This window comes from Notechis scutatus, chromosome 3, assembly GCF_049901735.1.
Source record: "Notechis scutatus isolate UNSWTSFEM ecotype Mainland chromosome 3, rNotScu1.2, whole genome shotgun sequence".
Taxonomy (NCBI): Eukaryota; Metazoa; Chordata; class Lepidosauria; order Squamata; family Elapidae; genus Notechis; species Notechis scutatus.
In genome coordinates, this window is record NC_142011.1 from 113,890,646 (window position 1) to 113,906,601 (window position 15,956).

Genomic DNA, 15,956 nt, shown 5'->3' on the forward strand with positions numbered 1-15,956 from the left:
AGGGGCACCCATTTTATCCTGGTGAAATTCACACTTAGACAGTTTATCATACAGTTCGATGGTGATTCAGGACTGCACACACTAACTTCACATGTTCCTCCATAGTTTCCCTATATATAAGAATGCCATCTAAGTAAATCAGGACCCCCTTGTACAAATGCTCAGCAGCACTTAATTGATCAATTGCATGAACACAGGAGGTGCCCCTTGTAATTCAAAGGGGAGCATCCTGAACTGGAAAAGCCCAAAGGACAATTGAAAGCAGTTTTCCACCTGTCTCCTTCTTTAATGTGGATTCTGTAATACGTTTCCCTCAAGTCCAGCTTAGTAAAGATTTTTCCTTTGGCCAGATGCACCATCGTGTCCTTCATTGGGGCAGTGGGTAAAGATTCTCTACAAACACTGTGTTGAGCCCTTTATAACCCATGAACAGACAAGAGATCCATCATTTTTCTTGCAAAACAATACTAGGGCAGCCACGCACAGCCTAGTTGGTTGGATGAAGCCCTGCTTTAAATTCTTGTCAATAACGGCTTGCAGCTCGTCCAGCTCTCAAGGTCATTGAGTAGATTTTTGGCTTAGGGCAGTGATGGCAAACCTTTTAGGGACCGAGTGCCTAAATTGCAACCCAAAACCCACTTTTTATCACAAAGTGCCAACACAGCAATTTAACCTGAATACTGAGGTTTTACTACCAGTGGTGGGATTCAAATAATTTAACAACCGATTCTTCCTAGGCGTGGTTGGGGGGGGGTCATGTGACTGAGTGGGCATGGCCAACTCTATGTCACTCATGTGGGTGGTGCCTGTAGGAGACAGGCAGGGTTGGGGAGGGAATCCAGGGGTCTCTGGTGAGTGGGGCAGAAGGAAAGAAAAAAGATCCAACCTGTTTGTGTGTGTGTGAGAGAGAGAGAGAGACAGAGAATAGAAAACAGAGAGAAAACAGAGACACAGAGAGAATAATTCAGGATATAACTTGGAGAGTTATATCAGGATATAACTCTCCGAGATTGTATCGGATTTCTCTCTCTCTCTCTCTCTCTCTCTCTCTCTCTCTCTCACACACACACACACACGCACACACACACACACAGAGGTTAGATTGGATTCTCTCTCTTTCTCTCATTCTCTCTTCCTCTCATTCTCTCTCTCATTCATCATTCATTCTCTCTCCTCTCCTCTCTCTCTCATTCTCTCTTATTCATCATTCATTCTCTCATTCTCTCTCTCTCATTCTCTCATTCTTATTCATTGTTCATTCTCATTCTCTCATTCATCATTCATTCTCTCATTCTCATTTATTATTCATTCTCTCTCTCATTCATCATTCATTCTCTCTCTCATTCATTCTCTCTCTCATTCTCTCTCTTCTCTCTCCTCTCTCTCTCTTTCAGTCTCTCTCATTCATCATTCTCTCATTCTCTTTCCCCTCTCTCTCTCATTCTCTCTCATTCACTCTCTCATTCTCTCTCTCCCCCTTCTCTCATTCTCTCCCTCTCATTCTCTCTCATTCATCATTCATTCTGTCATTCTCTCTCTCTTATTCTCTCTCTCTCTCTCTCATTCTCTTTCACTCATTCTCTCTCTCTCTCTCATTCTCTGCCTCCCTCCCTCCCTGCTTTAGGCAGGCTTAGAAAGTCTGCCAAGCCCAGCATGCTGCTGATCCCCCTCACTCGCCCCTTTGCCTGGCTTCCCTCCTCCACAGAGGGAGGAGGGGGTGGCGTTTGGGCTAGCATTCAGGGGAGAGTGCCATGGACCTTGGTTTGGGTGCTGGCCCACCTCTGGCAGCTTTCAGGGCTTCTTTAGGAGCAGGGAGGGAAGTCTTGCTCCAGCTGCAGTTTCAATAGTGGTATTCAGGGTTCTCACCAGTTTACTTGAACCGTTAATTAATTGCTTGTGCAGTTCGGAGAACCTGCTGAAAATTAATTTTACATCAGTGTAAGTACTAGTTATTATCAAGTCCTTTTTTTATATCATAGTATACATCCTGATTGAAACTATCATACAGTATAATCTCTTTTGACTACCTAGCATTATACATATTATTTTCTTATTTATACCATAATACGCTATTACATTTATAATTTTGTTCATTTTAAACTATATTCACATACAATCCAATAGTGGTATTGTTTATATTGTTTATTCTTATATATTTCAATATACCTGTATTTATTTCTATTTTGTTAACCTTCTTTCATTGCTAAATACTAATCTCTGCATCTATTATTTAACCAATTATACAATACATCCCATGTTGAGTAGCATTCTGTTTCCTCTTTGTCCTTAAGTTCCATTGTTAGTTTGCCAGTTCGGCACATTTTTTTTTTTATTACCTTCTCATCTGTGGGTGTACTTTCACTTTTTCAATTTTGTGCGTATATGATTCTAGCTGCTGTTATTATATGTATGATTAAATATGTGAATCTTTTATTAAGTTTCTCTGATGTTATCCCTAATAAGAATAGTTCTGGTTTCAGCTCTATCTGCTGTTCTATCATCTCTTCTAGCCAGTATTTTTTCGCCGCCAGACAGGTCCACCACATATAGTAGTAGGATCTCAACCTCTGTTTGCATTTCCAACATTCTGGTGACATATTTGGAAACATTTTTGCCAAGCTTGCTGGTGGCAAGTGCCATCTATAAAACATTTTGTATAGGTTTTCTTTGTATGCTGTTGACAATGTTAATTTATAATTTCTCTCCCACAATTTTTGCCAATTATCTAATTCTATAGTATACCCCCCCAAAATTGCCCATACAATCATCGTTTCCTTTACATATTCTTCTTCCATTTTAAAATTTAATAGGTAATTATACATTTTCATCTGCTCCTAACAGTATCTTGTCCAGTTCTTGGGATTCCTTACAGAATCCATACATTTTAGAATCCTTCTTGTGTCTCATTGGAATTTGGGTAAATGGCCAGCAGTCCAAATCAATTCCCTGTTTTTTTAATTCCTGTTTAGATTTCAGGTCCCGGGTTCATTAAGTAAATCTTTATATCTTACAATCTTATCTGGGTCTAAAACATTAGGGTATATTAGTGCTTCTATCGTGGATAGCAAGACCAGTATTTTCATGTAGTGATTCTGTTTTATTTTTTCCCATACTGACAACAGAGACATCCCTCTCTCTTTTTGAAAGCCTCTAGTGATGGAGCACCCACAACCTCTGAAGGCAAGCTATTCCATTGGTTGATTGGTCTCACCCTTAGGAAATTTCTCCTTAGTCCTAGGTTCTCTCTTTGGTTAGTTTCCATCCATTGTTTCTTGTCGTGCCTTTTGGTGCATTAGAAAATCGATTGGCTCCCTCATTTTTGTAGGAGCCCCTCAAATTTCCTGACAGTTAGAACAATTAATCAGAGGATTAATTTTGCATATAGTTTGGCCATGAGGAGTTTCTTTAACACTTAGCACACTAACTTCACAAGTTTTTCTAGGGCCTTTTCTAGGGATGAGAATGTCACCAGGTATACCAGGACCCCCTTGTATAGGTGCTCATGCAGCACCTCATTTATGAGTTGCATGAAGACAGCAGGAGCCCCTTGCAACTGAAAAGGCGTTACTCTGAACTGGAAGCTACCGAGGAGGCAGTTGAAGGCTATTTTCTGCTCATGGCCTCCAGTCTTTGGCACTATTATCCTTATTGGCACAGCGAAGGGGGGAATGGGTTCACTCACCATCAGGTCGTCTTCCCCTTTGTCATCAGTGTCATAGGTCAGTGGGGTTTTATCTTCCTCAAGAGGGGAGGAGGCAGGTATTTCTACAGCTTGCAGGGCAAATCCTCCCCTCTCTCGTCTCCCAGGCAGGGTCTCCTTCCCCCCTCATCGGACCACAAGTACATGGTTCTGGTGTGGGGCCATTAGTTGCCTCATAGGGCCAGCTGCCTCATGGCCCCCAGTTGCCTCATGGCTTCCTCGGTTGGAGGGGAAGGGGATTCCTGCAATTCTTCAGGCTCATCAGTTGACTAGCAAGGAATTTCTCTCAGGGCTTCCACTTTGGGCATGGTGAGATATTTCCGCCTCTTAGGCAGGGGCCCTAGTCACTTCTGCACTGAGCACATACATACTGAGACAGTCCTCTTCTCCCTGGGACCTGACTCACCCAGCGACTGGTTGCTGAGGGCTCCAGAAACTCCCTCAGGTCCGACCGGGGCTCTGCATTGCTACAGAAGCTGGGCCTGGCTCTGTAGTGGGGTGGTCAGCTGTTCCATGGAAAAGTCCTCCAATTGGGCTAGAACTCCATTGCCCAGCTGTGTTGTTTTGGCTGGAGCTTCATCCACTTCAGTTCTCCCCACTTTCATTTCTCAAGTGTGTCAAACTGAATTCATACGATTCCACTACCAAACTAAATTCAGGCTTGACAGTGTGCTAATCTGAGGCCCTAGTTTTTCTCCTGATTTATACTTTACCTTCCCTTCCTTGTTATCTGATTTGTGTTTAGTTCTATTAGTTGGTCATTCTTCCCCACCAGATTTAATGTAGATGAGCTGAGCCAGATGTTTTTCAAATGCATTCTTGCCAGTCTTCATGAAGTGCAATCCATCTCTGGTCCATCTTTTTCTCTCTTGGTGTAGACAACTTTTGTCTTATCTATATCCTGAAGGGTTTTTCAAAGTCCCCTCCAATACTGCCAGGCAGTATTGTGTTTACCTACCACAGCAATGGGGCAACCCTAGAATTGATTAAGGAGAGATGTTCTGAGAACAGTTTCCTCAGAATCTCAGAAATCAGTTTTCTCTTCCCTTTTTACAGCTAGGATTGGAACTTTCTTTAAAGCTTTTGTTAATTGTTCCTGCTGGAACAGTTAGAGAGGCTGCTCTTTCTCCTTAACTTTTCTTTCATTTTCCTCTTCTGATCATGCCTTCCATGCTGATTTCTTTTCAACTCTTGCATCTGTTCCTTCAAGCTCCTGGTACAGTGGTGTCAACTTGATTTCATTGAGGGCAGTGGTGGGATTCAAAAACTTTTACTACTGGTTCTGTGGGCGTGGCTTGGTGGGTGTGGCCATGTGACTTTGGTAGGCATGGCTCTTTTTTTGCAGCCCCCACCCATTTTGGGGAGCTTCCTAGCCACAGAGGAGCCTCTGGGAGGGTCATTTTTGCTCCCCTAAAGCTCCTCTGGGGCTCTGGAAGAAAAGGAATAGAGCATGGGAGGGGCACGCAGCACCCCTCCAAGCTCCGTTTTGGGAGCTTCCTAGCCTCAGAGAAGCCTCTTTTGCTCCCCTAAGGCTCCTCTGGGGCTCTGGAAGGCAAAAAATGGAGGGGGGCCTGAGCTCCTCCCAGCATTTTTTGCCTTCCTGGGCCTCAGCAAGGGAAATCCGGGCACAGCTGATCTTATCTACAACTGATTGTCGGGAGGGGGGGAAAAAGAAAGAAATACCTTAGGCGAATGTCAGGCAGGTGGGTGGGGTGAGCGAGCATCAGACAGGGCGACGAGGTGGGGGCGTGGCCAGCCAGAACTTACTACCGGTTCAGTGAGCCATGCCAAATTCTTGCTACCGGTTCGCCCAATCCAGTGCGAACCGGCTGAATACCACCACTGATTGAGGGCCACATCAGGCTGTGTTTGACCTTGGGGGGAAGGGGCGCATGGGCAAGGGGTGTGGCCAGCTCGATATCACTCATGTCAGGGGTGCCTTTAGTGGCCTGAGCGCTCTGCCAGAGAAAATGGGCGCCCAAGCTCCATTTTTGGCTGCGATGGCCTCCTGCATCCCTCTGCAACCTCTGCCTCTGCCAGTGAAAACAGAGCTCGGGCGGGCCTCCGTTTTCACTGGCAGAGGCACTGCAAGCCAGTCCGCTGTTTCCAGGGTCAACTCAAAGCCTGGGGGCCAAATCTAAGCACCTCGCAGGCTGGATCTGGCCCCCAGGCCTTGAGTTTGACACCCCTGTCCTAGTAGAAACCTCATCCCATCTCATGTTTTCTCCTAAATCTGTCAGTTTTTATCACATTTGCACACATTCATCTCTATTCTTCATTCTCTGTCCCTCGTTGCCCCACAAATTCTTATTCCTATTATCTCTTTCCATCTTTCTATTACTTGCACCTCCCTTACATTCTTTACTCTCCTCCCCAACATGTCTAACAACATTCCTTGCTTCTTGCAAATCTGTTTCCAAAGTGATTACTTTGTTGCTTCACTCACCCAATCAAGATTGCTCAGGGCACTGTAGCCCATCCGGAACTCCTTTTAAAGACTGCTTGCTCCAAGGGCACTGCATGATGCCACCCATAGTTCACCTCTCATCCCTCTTATTAGAAAGTTTTGTTCCAGCTATGTAATGGTACTATAAATAGAAATTGCAGAATTCTAAAGGGAACTCTTTCTCCTGATGATTCCCAATGGCTTTAAAACATAATGGGTGCCATTCATTATGTTCTGTACAATGTTTTGGAGCTGGTTACTTGAATTGGGGAAATTAGGATTTTGTTGGTAAATGTGCCATTTAGTGCAGGCTTTGGGGTATGTTCTCAGTGGTGCAGTGGTTAGAGTACAGTACTGCAAGCTACTACTACTGCAATTTGGCAGATCAAATCCCACCAGGCTCAAGGTTGACTCAGCCTTCCATCTTTCTGAGATGGGTAAAACCCAGATTGTTGGGGGCAATATGCTGACTCTGTAAACCGCTTTGAGAGGGCTGTAAGTACTATAAAGCGGTATATAAGTCTAAGTGCTATTGCTATGTTAATATGATCCGCTCAAACTCTTGGTCAGACAAATTGTACTAGAAGCTGAGTTGATGTAGCCTACATGTCTTTTGAGTGGGGTGGGGCTCAAGACCCCCAGATGTGTAACAATCTGTTTCAGCTTTCTCCTTAAAGGGGTATGAGTGACTATTTCCCATTGCTGGTTTTGGGCATTTCTGTGCCATGTTTGTTCTCTGATTTCCACTACTGCAGAGAGATTGCTTAAACAAGCCACCTCTTTCTGAGCTGCTTTTCTCCACCACACAGCACTTCCCTAAAAAAGGTCAAGTGAAAGTTTATCGGATCAGCTTTGTGGTTTTAATCAAATGAGAACCCTGCTGCCTGAAACTAACCACATTTTAATCAGTTTCACACTGAAGCCTTTTGTACTAAATGCTGACACTGTTCATCAGGATAGCAATTGTGAATAGTCACTAAAAAGGACTTCCTGCATAAAGTTTTCTATCTTTCTAGTGTAAAATACAATTAACAGGAGGTAGATGCAGGAATGCCTCACAATTATTGCTGTGCAAACAGAAGTATTTTCCAGTCACCTAAAAATTATTGACTATTTTTGTTTAAGATCATTTTAATTTTATAAGATTACATGCCAGTTTGCAATATTATTGTTCTATTGTTTCTTCTTTTAATTTCTTAATAATGCCTAATACTTTATCTTACTACCTGTTTTCTTTGATTTTCAGTATGATTGGTGTTCCTGGATTCCAAACGCTCCTCCAACTATGCGCTGCCCACCACCTACAGAAAAGGGGAAAACCACCATTGAATATATCATCAAGAGTTTACCTGACAGGGGACGGTCTTGTTGGCATCTTGGTGCTGTTTGGGCTTTGAGTCAATTTCAAGAAAATGAAGTGAGGCTTGTCTCAATATTTAAATGCTTTTTTATTTATAACATAAAAGTGAACTCCAGACTCCACATTCTTCCTGGAAGTATGTTTGTGTGTTTTAGTGGACTAGAGGTAAGTATTGTGTACATGGACCTCAAGGAAAGCCTTCAATAAGATTCTAAAAATATTCATAAAATTAAAATATCGGTTAGAGAATACTACTATTATATGGACTTAACAGTTGAATGCACACAAATATATAAAAATGATTGTTAATAATTCTACTCCATCTTGGAAGGAAGCTTCAAGTGTAATTGAGGAGGTATAGTTTCAAGAGGACTTCACTTGAAACTTCCTTCCAAGAAACTTCACAATTTTACAGGCTATTGCTCAACATTTTTATCAATTAATTGAATGAAGCAGTACAGGGACATTTCTAAAATCTGCAGGTAGCACAAAATTGGGATGACTAATACTTTAGTTGGAAAGAAAGTTCAAAAAGATATATACCACCTTGAACAGTAAGCTGAAATGAATAGGATGGAATTTAATAGGAGGTCATATAAAGTTCTGCATCTGGATTAGAAAAACCTAATGCCCAAATATAGGATGGAGGAGGATCAAACAATAAGTTAAAATTATAATGACTTGGTCTAAAAATATAAGGAAGGAGGTTCAGGCTACACTTCAGTTGGAATATGCTTGTCAGCTGTCAAAAAGGTACTAGGACAATTCATCATGACCATGACCATTTCACCTGGACTTTTCCAACTCAGCTGACCCACTGCAGGCCTTCGTCCATGGCTGGCCCTCCAGTGATATACTGCTGCCACTACTACTACACCACTTCTCCATCACTGCCTAGTCATGGGCGATGCATCACAACACAAATCTGCATGGCCGATTCCCCTGCAAGATGATTAAATTCACCTCTGATGCTTCTGGCATGCTTCTGGTGCATGCCCACTGGCAAGAGGCACAGGGGGCATCAGCAGCAGCTGTGCTGGAAAGCAGTGGTGGCATGGCTTTGGCAGCAGCCAGCAACATTCAGATGGGGGGGGTTGCAGGTGCAGAAAAAGCAATAACTGATCTTTCTCCTCTTCTGTGTTTATTGAGAAGAAAATTAATAAAAAAGGGATAACTTATACAGTTGATTGCAGAATTGCTAAGCCTTCTTTATAAGTACATTTGAACAGGAACCAAATTAAGATTTTAAGATGAAAGTTGCTGGGAAGCGGGGGAGTCGGGGGATGCTCAGTGGAAAGGCTCACCTGGGGCTTTGGTGGCATCTGTCCTGCTGCCGGTCTGCCCAGCTCACCCAGGTTCAGCCCTTCCTTTCGTGGGCTGCCTTCTTAAAATGCCCAAGAATTGGTCCCCAAGATGGAATCCATTTGATGCTCCTGCAGGATTTCAGCCTCCCGATCCCTGCAAGGTGAAAGAGCCACTTTCGTTTGCAGCCGCACCTGCTGTGCCCCCTGCAGCAAGGCTCTCCAGAAAAGACTCCACTATTTTGAACTTCCTTACTGCTGGCTTTAACAAGCTATTGTGAAAGACTGGATGCACTTTCCCTAAAAGGCGAGGGAGACTAAGCTGTCCTGTAACAGAGTTAATCACTTTCACTATGGGAAAAGGACCGATAAACTTCAGTCCTAGCTTCTTGCATGGAAGCTTTAATTTCGGGTATTTTGTGGAGAGGTAAACCTTACTTCCAACCCAGAATGGCATTTGTAATGTGTTTTTTTATAAGTTTTTGCCGCTTCCCGCAATGCCCGCTTTGTATTATCCCACCCCTGCTTCAGAGACTCCATCCATTAATTTAGTGACATGGACGAAGGGGGCTCTCTGGGTAATTTGGGCATGTGAACAAATTCCACACCACTTGTGATTTGGAATGGGGTCATGTCAGTGCTACTGTGGACAGTGTTGTTGTACGCCACCTCTGCAAATGCCAGCAGCTCTGCCTTGTTGGACTGCTGGTAGTTAACATAGCACCTTATATACTGTTCTATTATGGCATTAGTTCGTTCTACCAACCCATTGGTACTCGGATGGAAGGCCGAGCTAAGTCCCTGCAAGGACCTAATGGACCTATCAAACTCCCTCCAGAACTTAGAAGTTAATTGGAATCCCCCTCCCCCGGTCAGAATAATCTTGCAGGGAACGTCATGTAGCCTATAGATCTGCTTGATAAATAGCTTGGCTAGCTTTTTTGTGAAAGGGAGCCCTGGGCAGGCGGTAAAGTGGGCTTGCTTTGGAAATGGATCAAATATGGTCCAAATGACCATATTCTCCCTCCTTTCAGGGAACTCCACAATAAAGTCAATGGTAATCTCCTCCCAAAGCCTGGAGGGGTCCTCCACTTGCTGCAATAGCCCTGGAGGCTTTCTTGGCCTTTTCTTAATGGCTGCACAAGTGGCATAGCTTTTGACATAGTCCTCAATGTCTTTTTTCCTTTTCAGTCATCAAAACTGACTTTGAGCTAAATGCAAGGTCTTCAAGTAGCCAAAATGCCCCGCTTGTTTAGAGTTATGGCTTTATTGGAGAACTTGGAGCCATACACTTGTGGGGATGTACAATTTTGAGCCTTTCCAGGTAGTCCATCTCTTATGATCAGTGCCTCCTTGTCATCCCTTTACAACAAGGTCTGCTTGCAGTTCATTTCTCAGTCTTTGGGTCATACTGTCCCTTCCTATAGCTCTCTTCGCCTGGCTTGACCACAGGTTGTGGCTTGCAAGGCAGGCTGGGCAGTAAATGCAAAGAAGTGGTCCATGCCATGATTCCCACTAATCATGGCGTGGAAAATCATTGGTCCCAAGAAAAGTATTTTGTTTTGGCTACAAAAATCCCTCTATCTCCAATCCTCCCTCCCTGACCTCTCAGTGTGGCAATGTTGAAGTGGGCAAAATGGCTTTGGTCAGGACAGCTTCAGGTTGACAGTCAATCATAGTAGGCATTACTTTTTTGGTTTGGTTGCTGTATTGTTGCCAATATCAGAAATATGATTGCCTTATCATATTAATTTACATGCACTGAATTGATTTAGAAGCATTGTATTTGTTTTGTTGGATGTGGGGGGAGTTACCCAACTACCAGACAATTCTTACATCCAAAAGGTGTACCATACTTTCTCAGTAGAGACACCTACTCTTTCCCCTGTGGTCTGGCAAGTCTCTTCCTAGCCTTTTAAAAAGCCTTGAAGACCTGGCCTTTTTTCCCCACAAGCATTGTAGTAGACACTGGATAGATGTTCATGGATAGCTATATAAATGAAAAGGAGTGAGGGGAACAAAGAAATAAAAACAAGAAAATGTCAACACTATTCAGAAAATTAATTTGATTTGGAGATTGGATCAAATTATCTTTGAATTGAATAAATTAAAATTTGGTACAACATTATGGTACATATAAAAGGTTAAATGTACTAAAGTAATGAACAACCAGCTTCAGTACTGATAACTACAACATTGAACTAACTGGTAGATAGCTTTTGTGTTTCCTGGGGGAAGGTTACTGTAAAATCCCATTCCCTCCCCACCCCATTTTTCCAGCTCTTTTCTCCTGTGCAGGACAACAAAAGAAGACCCAGCCAATCAGCTGGGACTCAGGAGGCAGAGAATAGATGGGGGCGGGGCCAGTCAGAGGTGGTATTTGCTGGTTCTCTGAACTACTCAAAATTTCCACTACCGGTTCTCCAGAACTGGTCAGAACCTGCTGAATACCACCTCTGATCAAAAGATCCAGCAACTAGTACTCGGGTGAGCTGCAATTAAAATCTTTGCTATATTCTGATTATAATATTTGTAAACCTTGTCTACTTTTTCCAATATGTTGCATTTTTTTGGTCTTCTCCATTCAGGTGTTTCTGGGAATATATCCAGATGAACACTTCACAGAGAAGCCAGTAAAAGAGGCCATGAGGAAATTCCGCAAGAATCTTGATGGAATTGCCAGTTACATTGCTGAACGTAACAGGAACAAAAAACTTCCCTATTATTATCTTTCCCCAGATCAAATTCCTAATAGTGTGGCTGTCTAATTTTTTTAAAAAGTAACATTTAGTGTATCTAGCCAAATGGAAAATTATCTAAAGCATTAAAAAATTATAATCATTTGCACAAAATGGTATAGGATCTCCTGCTTGAGCAAAGGGTTGGACTAGAAAACCTTCAAACTCCCTTCCAACCCTATTATTCTATGTTCCATAACAACAGAAAAAATTTACTTGTTTGTTTTAGAAAGTACTTCTATAAAAACTTGCTACTATTATACTATATTTTATTTAAGATAAAGTACCATAACTGCTAAATATTGCTGATCAGAAAAAAATGAAAATATTCTGATTTGTAAATGCTGTGCAGAGCAAATGTATGTGACTCTGACCTTCAAATGTTTTAAAACTACCCAGCAAGCCTAACCAGCATAATCAGTGGGAAAGAAACCAAGAAGAGCAGCAATATTTCATAGGCATAGTTCTCATGCTCTCACCAAGAATAATTTGTGTTTCTTTACTGCAGATGTGAAAACCAGTAATAATATGCATTAATATCAATAAAATATATAAAATGCTTCTGTCATCAATAATGTGTCTTTTTAAAGAAACTAAAGGGTGCTACCTACAGCTGCACATGCCAGGTAAGGAGTGAGTTGGCAGGGAGGAGAGGGGAGGGGCCAGCCAGTGATGCAATTTGCCGGTTCTCCGAACTGGGCAGAATCATAACAACCGGTTCTATAGAACCAGTCTGACCAGGTAGTATCCCACCCCTGCCCCCAACACAACTCACAGTGAAGACAGAAGTCCTTAACCCAGTCCCAAACTTATTGCACCATGTGACCTTGTTGCACAACACGCTGGCCCTTCAAGTCATACTATCTTGACATGACATTATTTTCCGTTCAGGAGTCTGACAGCCCACGGATAGAAACTGTTCAGCCTGTGGGTGCAGCTTGCTTTATTTCTATAGCTCCTACCCAAGGGTAGGAGAGTGAAGAAGCATTGACCAGGGTGTAAGTCTAAAAAAAAGCAGTGAGCCCTAGCAATGTCATCTAGTGGGATTAGGGAACAGCCCACAATGTTTTGTGCTTTGCTCACCACGTTCTGGAATGTCTTTCTATCTGCGGCTGTCAAGCCAGCATACCACACCTGATGTGAAAATGAATTGGTTTTTCAGCGATTCTGATCCAGGGAAACATGAATATGCGTTTCTTTTCCAAATCTGAGCTCTGTGTCAAAAGTGGAGTTTTCTGGCTAAATTGAATTCTACAGGGAAACCTCGAATACAAGTCTTCAGAGAAATCTTGGATCTGAAAATGAAGTGGTTTTTCAACATAGAACTCAATTCATCAGAGAACACAACTTTGACACACAGGTCAGATTTCGAAAAGAAACACATATTCACACTCCACCGTTGGAAAATGTTGAAAAACCACTTCATTTTTGGATCCGAGCTTTCCCTGAGGAGTTATCTTGGCATATCCCAAAATTGTGGGTAGAATTCAGCCAGAAAACCCAACATTTGACGCAGAGCTCAGATTTCAAAAAGAACTTCATTTTCATGTTCCCCAGGGTGGAAAACTTTGAAAATCCACTTCATTTTTGGATTCGAGCTTTCCCTGGCATATCCCAAGGCATATCTCAAAATGGTGGGTCGAACACAATTCAGCCAGAAAACCCAACATTTGACGCAGAGCTCAGATTTCGAAAAGAACTTCATTTTCATGTTCCCCAGGGTGGAAAACGTTGAAAATCCACTTCATTTTCAGATCTGAGCTTTCCCTGAGGAGTTATCCCATGGCATATCTCAAAGTTGTGGGTAGAATTCAGCCAGAAAATCCAACATTTGACACAGAGCTCGGATTTTGAAAAGGACTTCATTTTCATGTTCCCCAGTGTGGAAAACGTTGAAAATCCACTTCATTTTCAGATCTGAGCTTTCCCTGAGGAGTTATCCCATGGCATATCTCAAAATTGTGGGTAGAATTCAGCCAGAAAATCCAACATTTGACACAGAGCTCGGATTTTGAAAAGGACTTCATGTTCATGTTCCCCAGTGTGGAAAACATTGAAAATCTACTTCATTTTCGGATCTGAGCTTTCCCTGAGGAGTTATCCCATCACATCTCAAAATGGTGGGTAGAACTCAATTCAGCCAAAAAATACAACTTTTGACACAGAGCTCGGATTTTGTTTTTTGTTTTTGTTTAAACTTTATTAGTCTTTTATGTCTTTTAAAAACAAAAAGATAATCATTACATTAACAGTTCTATGACATCAATCTCATACATTTCTATCTTTTGTGCATATTTATAAATATAATTTGTGCAAATATATACATTTAATCTATAAATTGCTTATCTTCAATTCCTTCTTTATTTTCCTTTTTTTCTTTTAAACTATACTTTATTAAACTTTTATTTCCTTAAAAACATCAAAAAATATCACTCAACAACAACAATTTTAGTGATTCTCTTATTACAATAATTTGTGCATTATTTACATATATTAAATTGTTATGTCCCACCTTCTAAAATAAACAGTTAAGGCTGAAAGCAGCAGTCCTTGTAAAGAAAGGCAGCAAACAGGAATTTTCACAGATAGCTCCAATAAGTAAAAGTTCCAACGAACTAAATCCAAGACTCAACAAGATTCTTCAGATCAAAATCCTTCACAAAATAATTCCAATAAGTAGAAGTTCCAACGAATTAAATCCAAATCCCAACAAGATATTTCAGATCAAAATCCTCCAAACTGTGCTCTTCAGTTCTCCTTGCAAATAGACACTTTGTTCCGGACAAAGTGCAAAGTCATATCTCTCCCTTTATAGAGTAACTAATTAGTCTAATTGCTGGTCTGCTCTCCTACTGTATCCTCGTTGGTTCCTCCTTGTCAGGAGACGTCTTGTCCTGACATCTACCCAGCAATCATCCAAATTATCATCTTCTTCACCTGAAGATATCATTGGTTCCTCATTATCACCCGTTCCCGGCTGACCACCTAATTGAAGGGTGGAGGAGTTTGAAGGTTCAAGCCGATCTTGCAAATCAAATGCATTCATCTCCTCCTCATCGTTAGAACTTGCTGATTCATATAAGTCCTCCTCGCTGGAGCTGTCATTCAAAAACCTGTAGCAGATGCCGGAATCACAACACTATCCTCACCGCAGGGCTCCTTCCCCGGGTCTGGCGATCCGGATGCGGTTTCAAGGGAAGCGTGCATGAAAGTCTCGAAGCAGATCCGAAGCATGAAGTGTAGACGCATCCGTCCAGGAACAAACCTCCGAGTCATCTACCCTCCTCCTGACCAAATACTGGAAGCGACCTTTGAGCCAACGGGAATCAAGGACGTCGACCACCGTATCGTCAACAGCAGGCTCCTCAGAAGGCAATGATAACGGACCCGGTTCAGCAGAATCACGTAATCGACAAACAGAAGAATCAGGAATCAAAAGAGATCGATGAAAGACGGGTGAATACACATGGATCGTGGCAAAGTGAGGCGGTATGCCACGGGATTAATAACTGCCTCAATCGGGAACGGACCAATAAACCGATGATCAAGTTTTCTAATAGGGCGATCGACCTTCAGATGTTTTGTAGATAGCCACACTTTATCACCCACAACTAACGGAGGTGTATCTCGACGGGACCGATCTGCAAACCGCTTATAATCTTCTTTTGCCTTGTTCAATTGTTGTATCAGTAGACGGCGAACTGCGTGTAGTTCTTCCAAAAACTCTCGGGTCTCAGGAACCAGGGAATCCATCATAGTTAATGGGAAGAAACGCGGATGATAACCCATATTTGCAAAAAATGGCGTGACATGGGTGGAGGTATGCTGCGAGTTGTTAAACGCGAATTCTGCTAACGGGAGGTATTTCACCCAATCGCTTTGTCGCAAATTAACAAAACATCTCAAATATTGAGTAAGAATCCCAATCACCTTCTCCGTCCCGCCATCAGTTTCGGATGGTGCGCTGACGCTAAACATACTTTCACTTGCAAAGCCGCCATTAACTGTTTCCAAAATTCTGCCGTAAACTGGACCCCACGATCAGAAACCACTCTATCAGGCAGTCCATGTAGACGGAAGATATGTTGCAAAAATAACTGAGCCAGAAAGGGACGATGGTAATTTCCGACAGGGAATGAAATGGGCCATTTTAGTCAACATATCCACTACCACAAGCACTGTTGTGAACCCCGATGAAGACGGTAAATGTGTCAGAAAGTCCATAGAGATCGCTCCCCATGGTCTACTTGGAGTCAGCAAGGGTTGCAAAAGTCCAGGAGGTGCACCGGATGCTGCTTTCGCTTGCCTACATTGAACGCAAGAAGCGACGTAAGAAGACACATCATGACGAACTCGAGGCCACCAAAAAGTCCGAGTGACCAAATGCAAGGTCTTGTGTAATCCAAAATGA

General features: G+C 42.5%; 1 protein-coding gene across 2 annotated transcripts in view; it reads left to right on the plus strand.

Moving 5' to 3' along the window:
- ALOX5 (arachidonate 5-lipoxygenase) overlaps positions 1 to 12,113 on the plus strand; it is a 154,709-nt gene extending 142,596 nt beyond the window's left edge. For both annotated transcript variants that reach the window (XM_026688473.2, XM_087962524.1), the window contains exons 13-14: positions 7,393 to 7,563; positions 11,396 to 12,113. In XM_026688473.2, the coding sequence (XP_026544258.1) occupies positions 7,393 to 7,563; positions 11,396 to 11,575 (351 nt within the window). In that variant the 3' untranslated portion in view covers positions 11,576 to 12,113. The remainder of the gene's footprint in view (positions 1 to 7,392; positions 7,564 to 11,395) is intronic.
- The last annotated feature ends 3,843 nt before the right edge of the window (positions 12,114 to 15,956 follow it).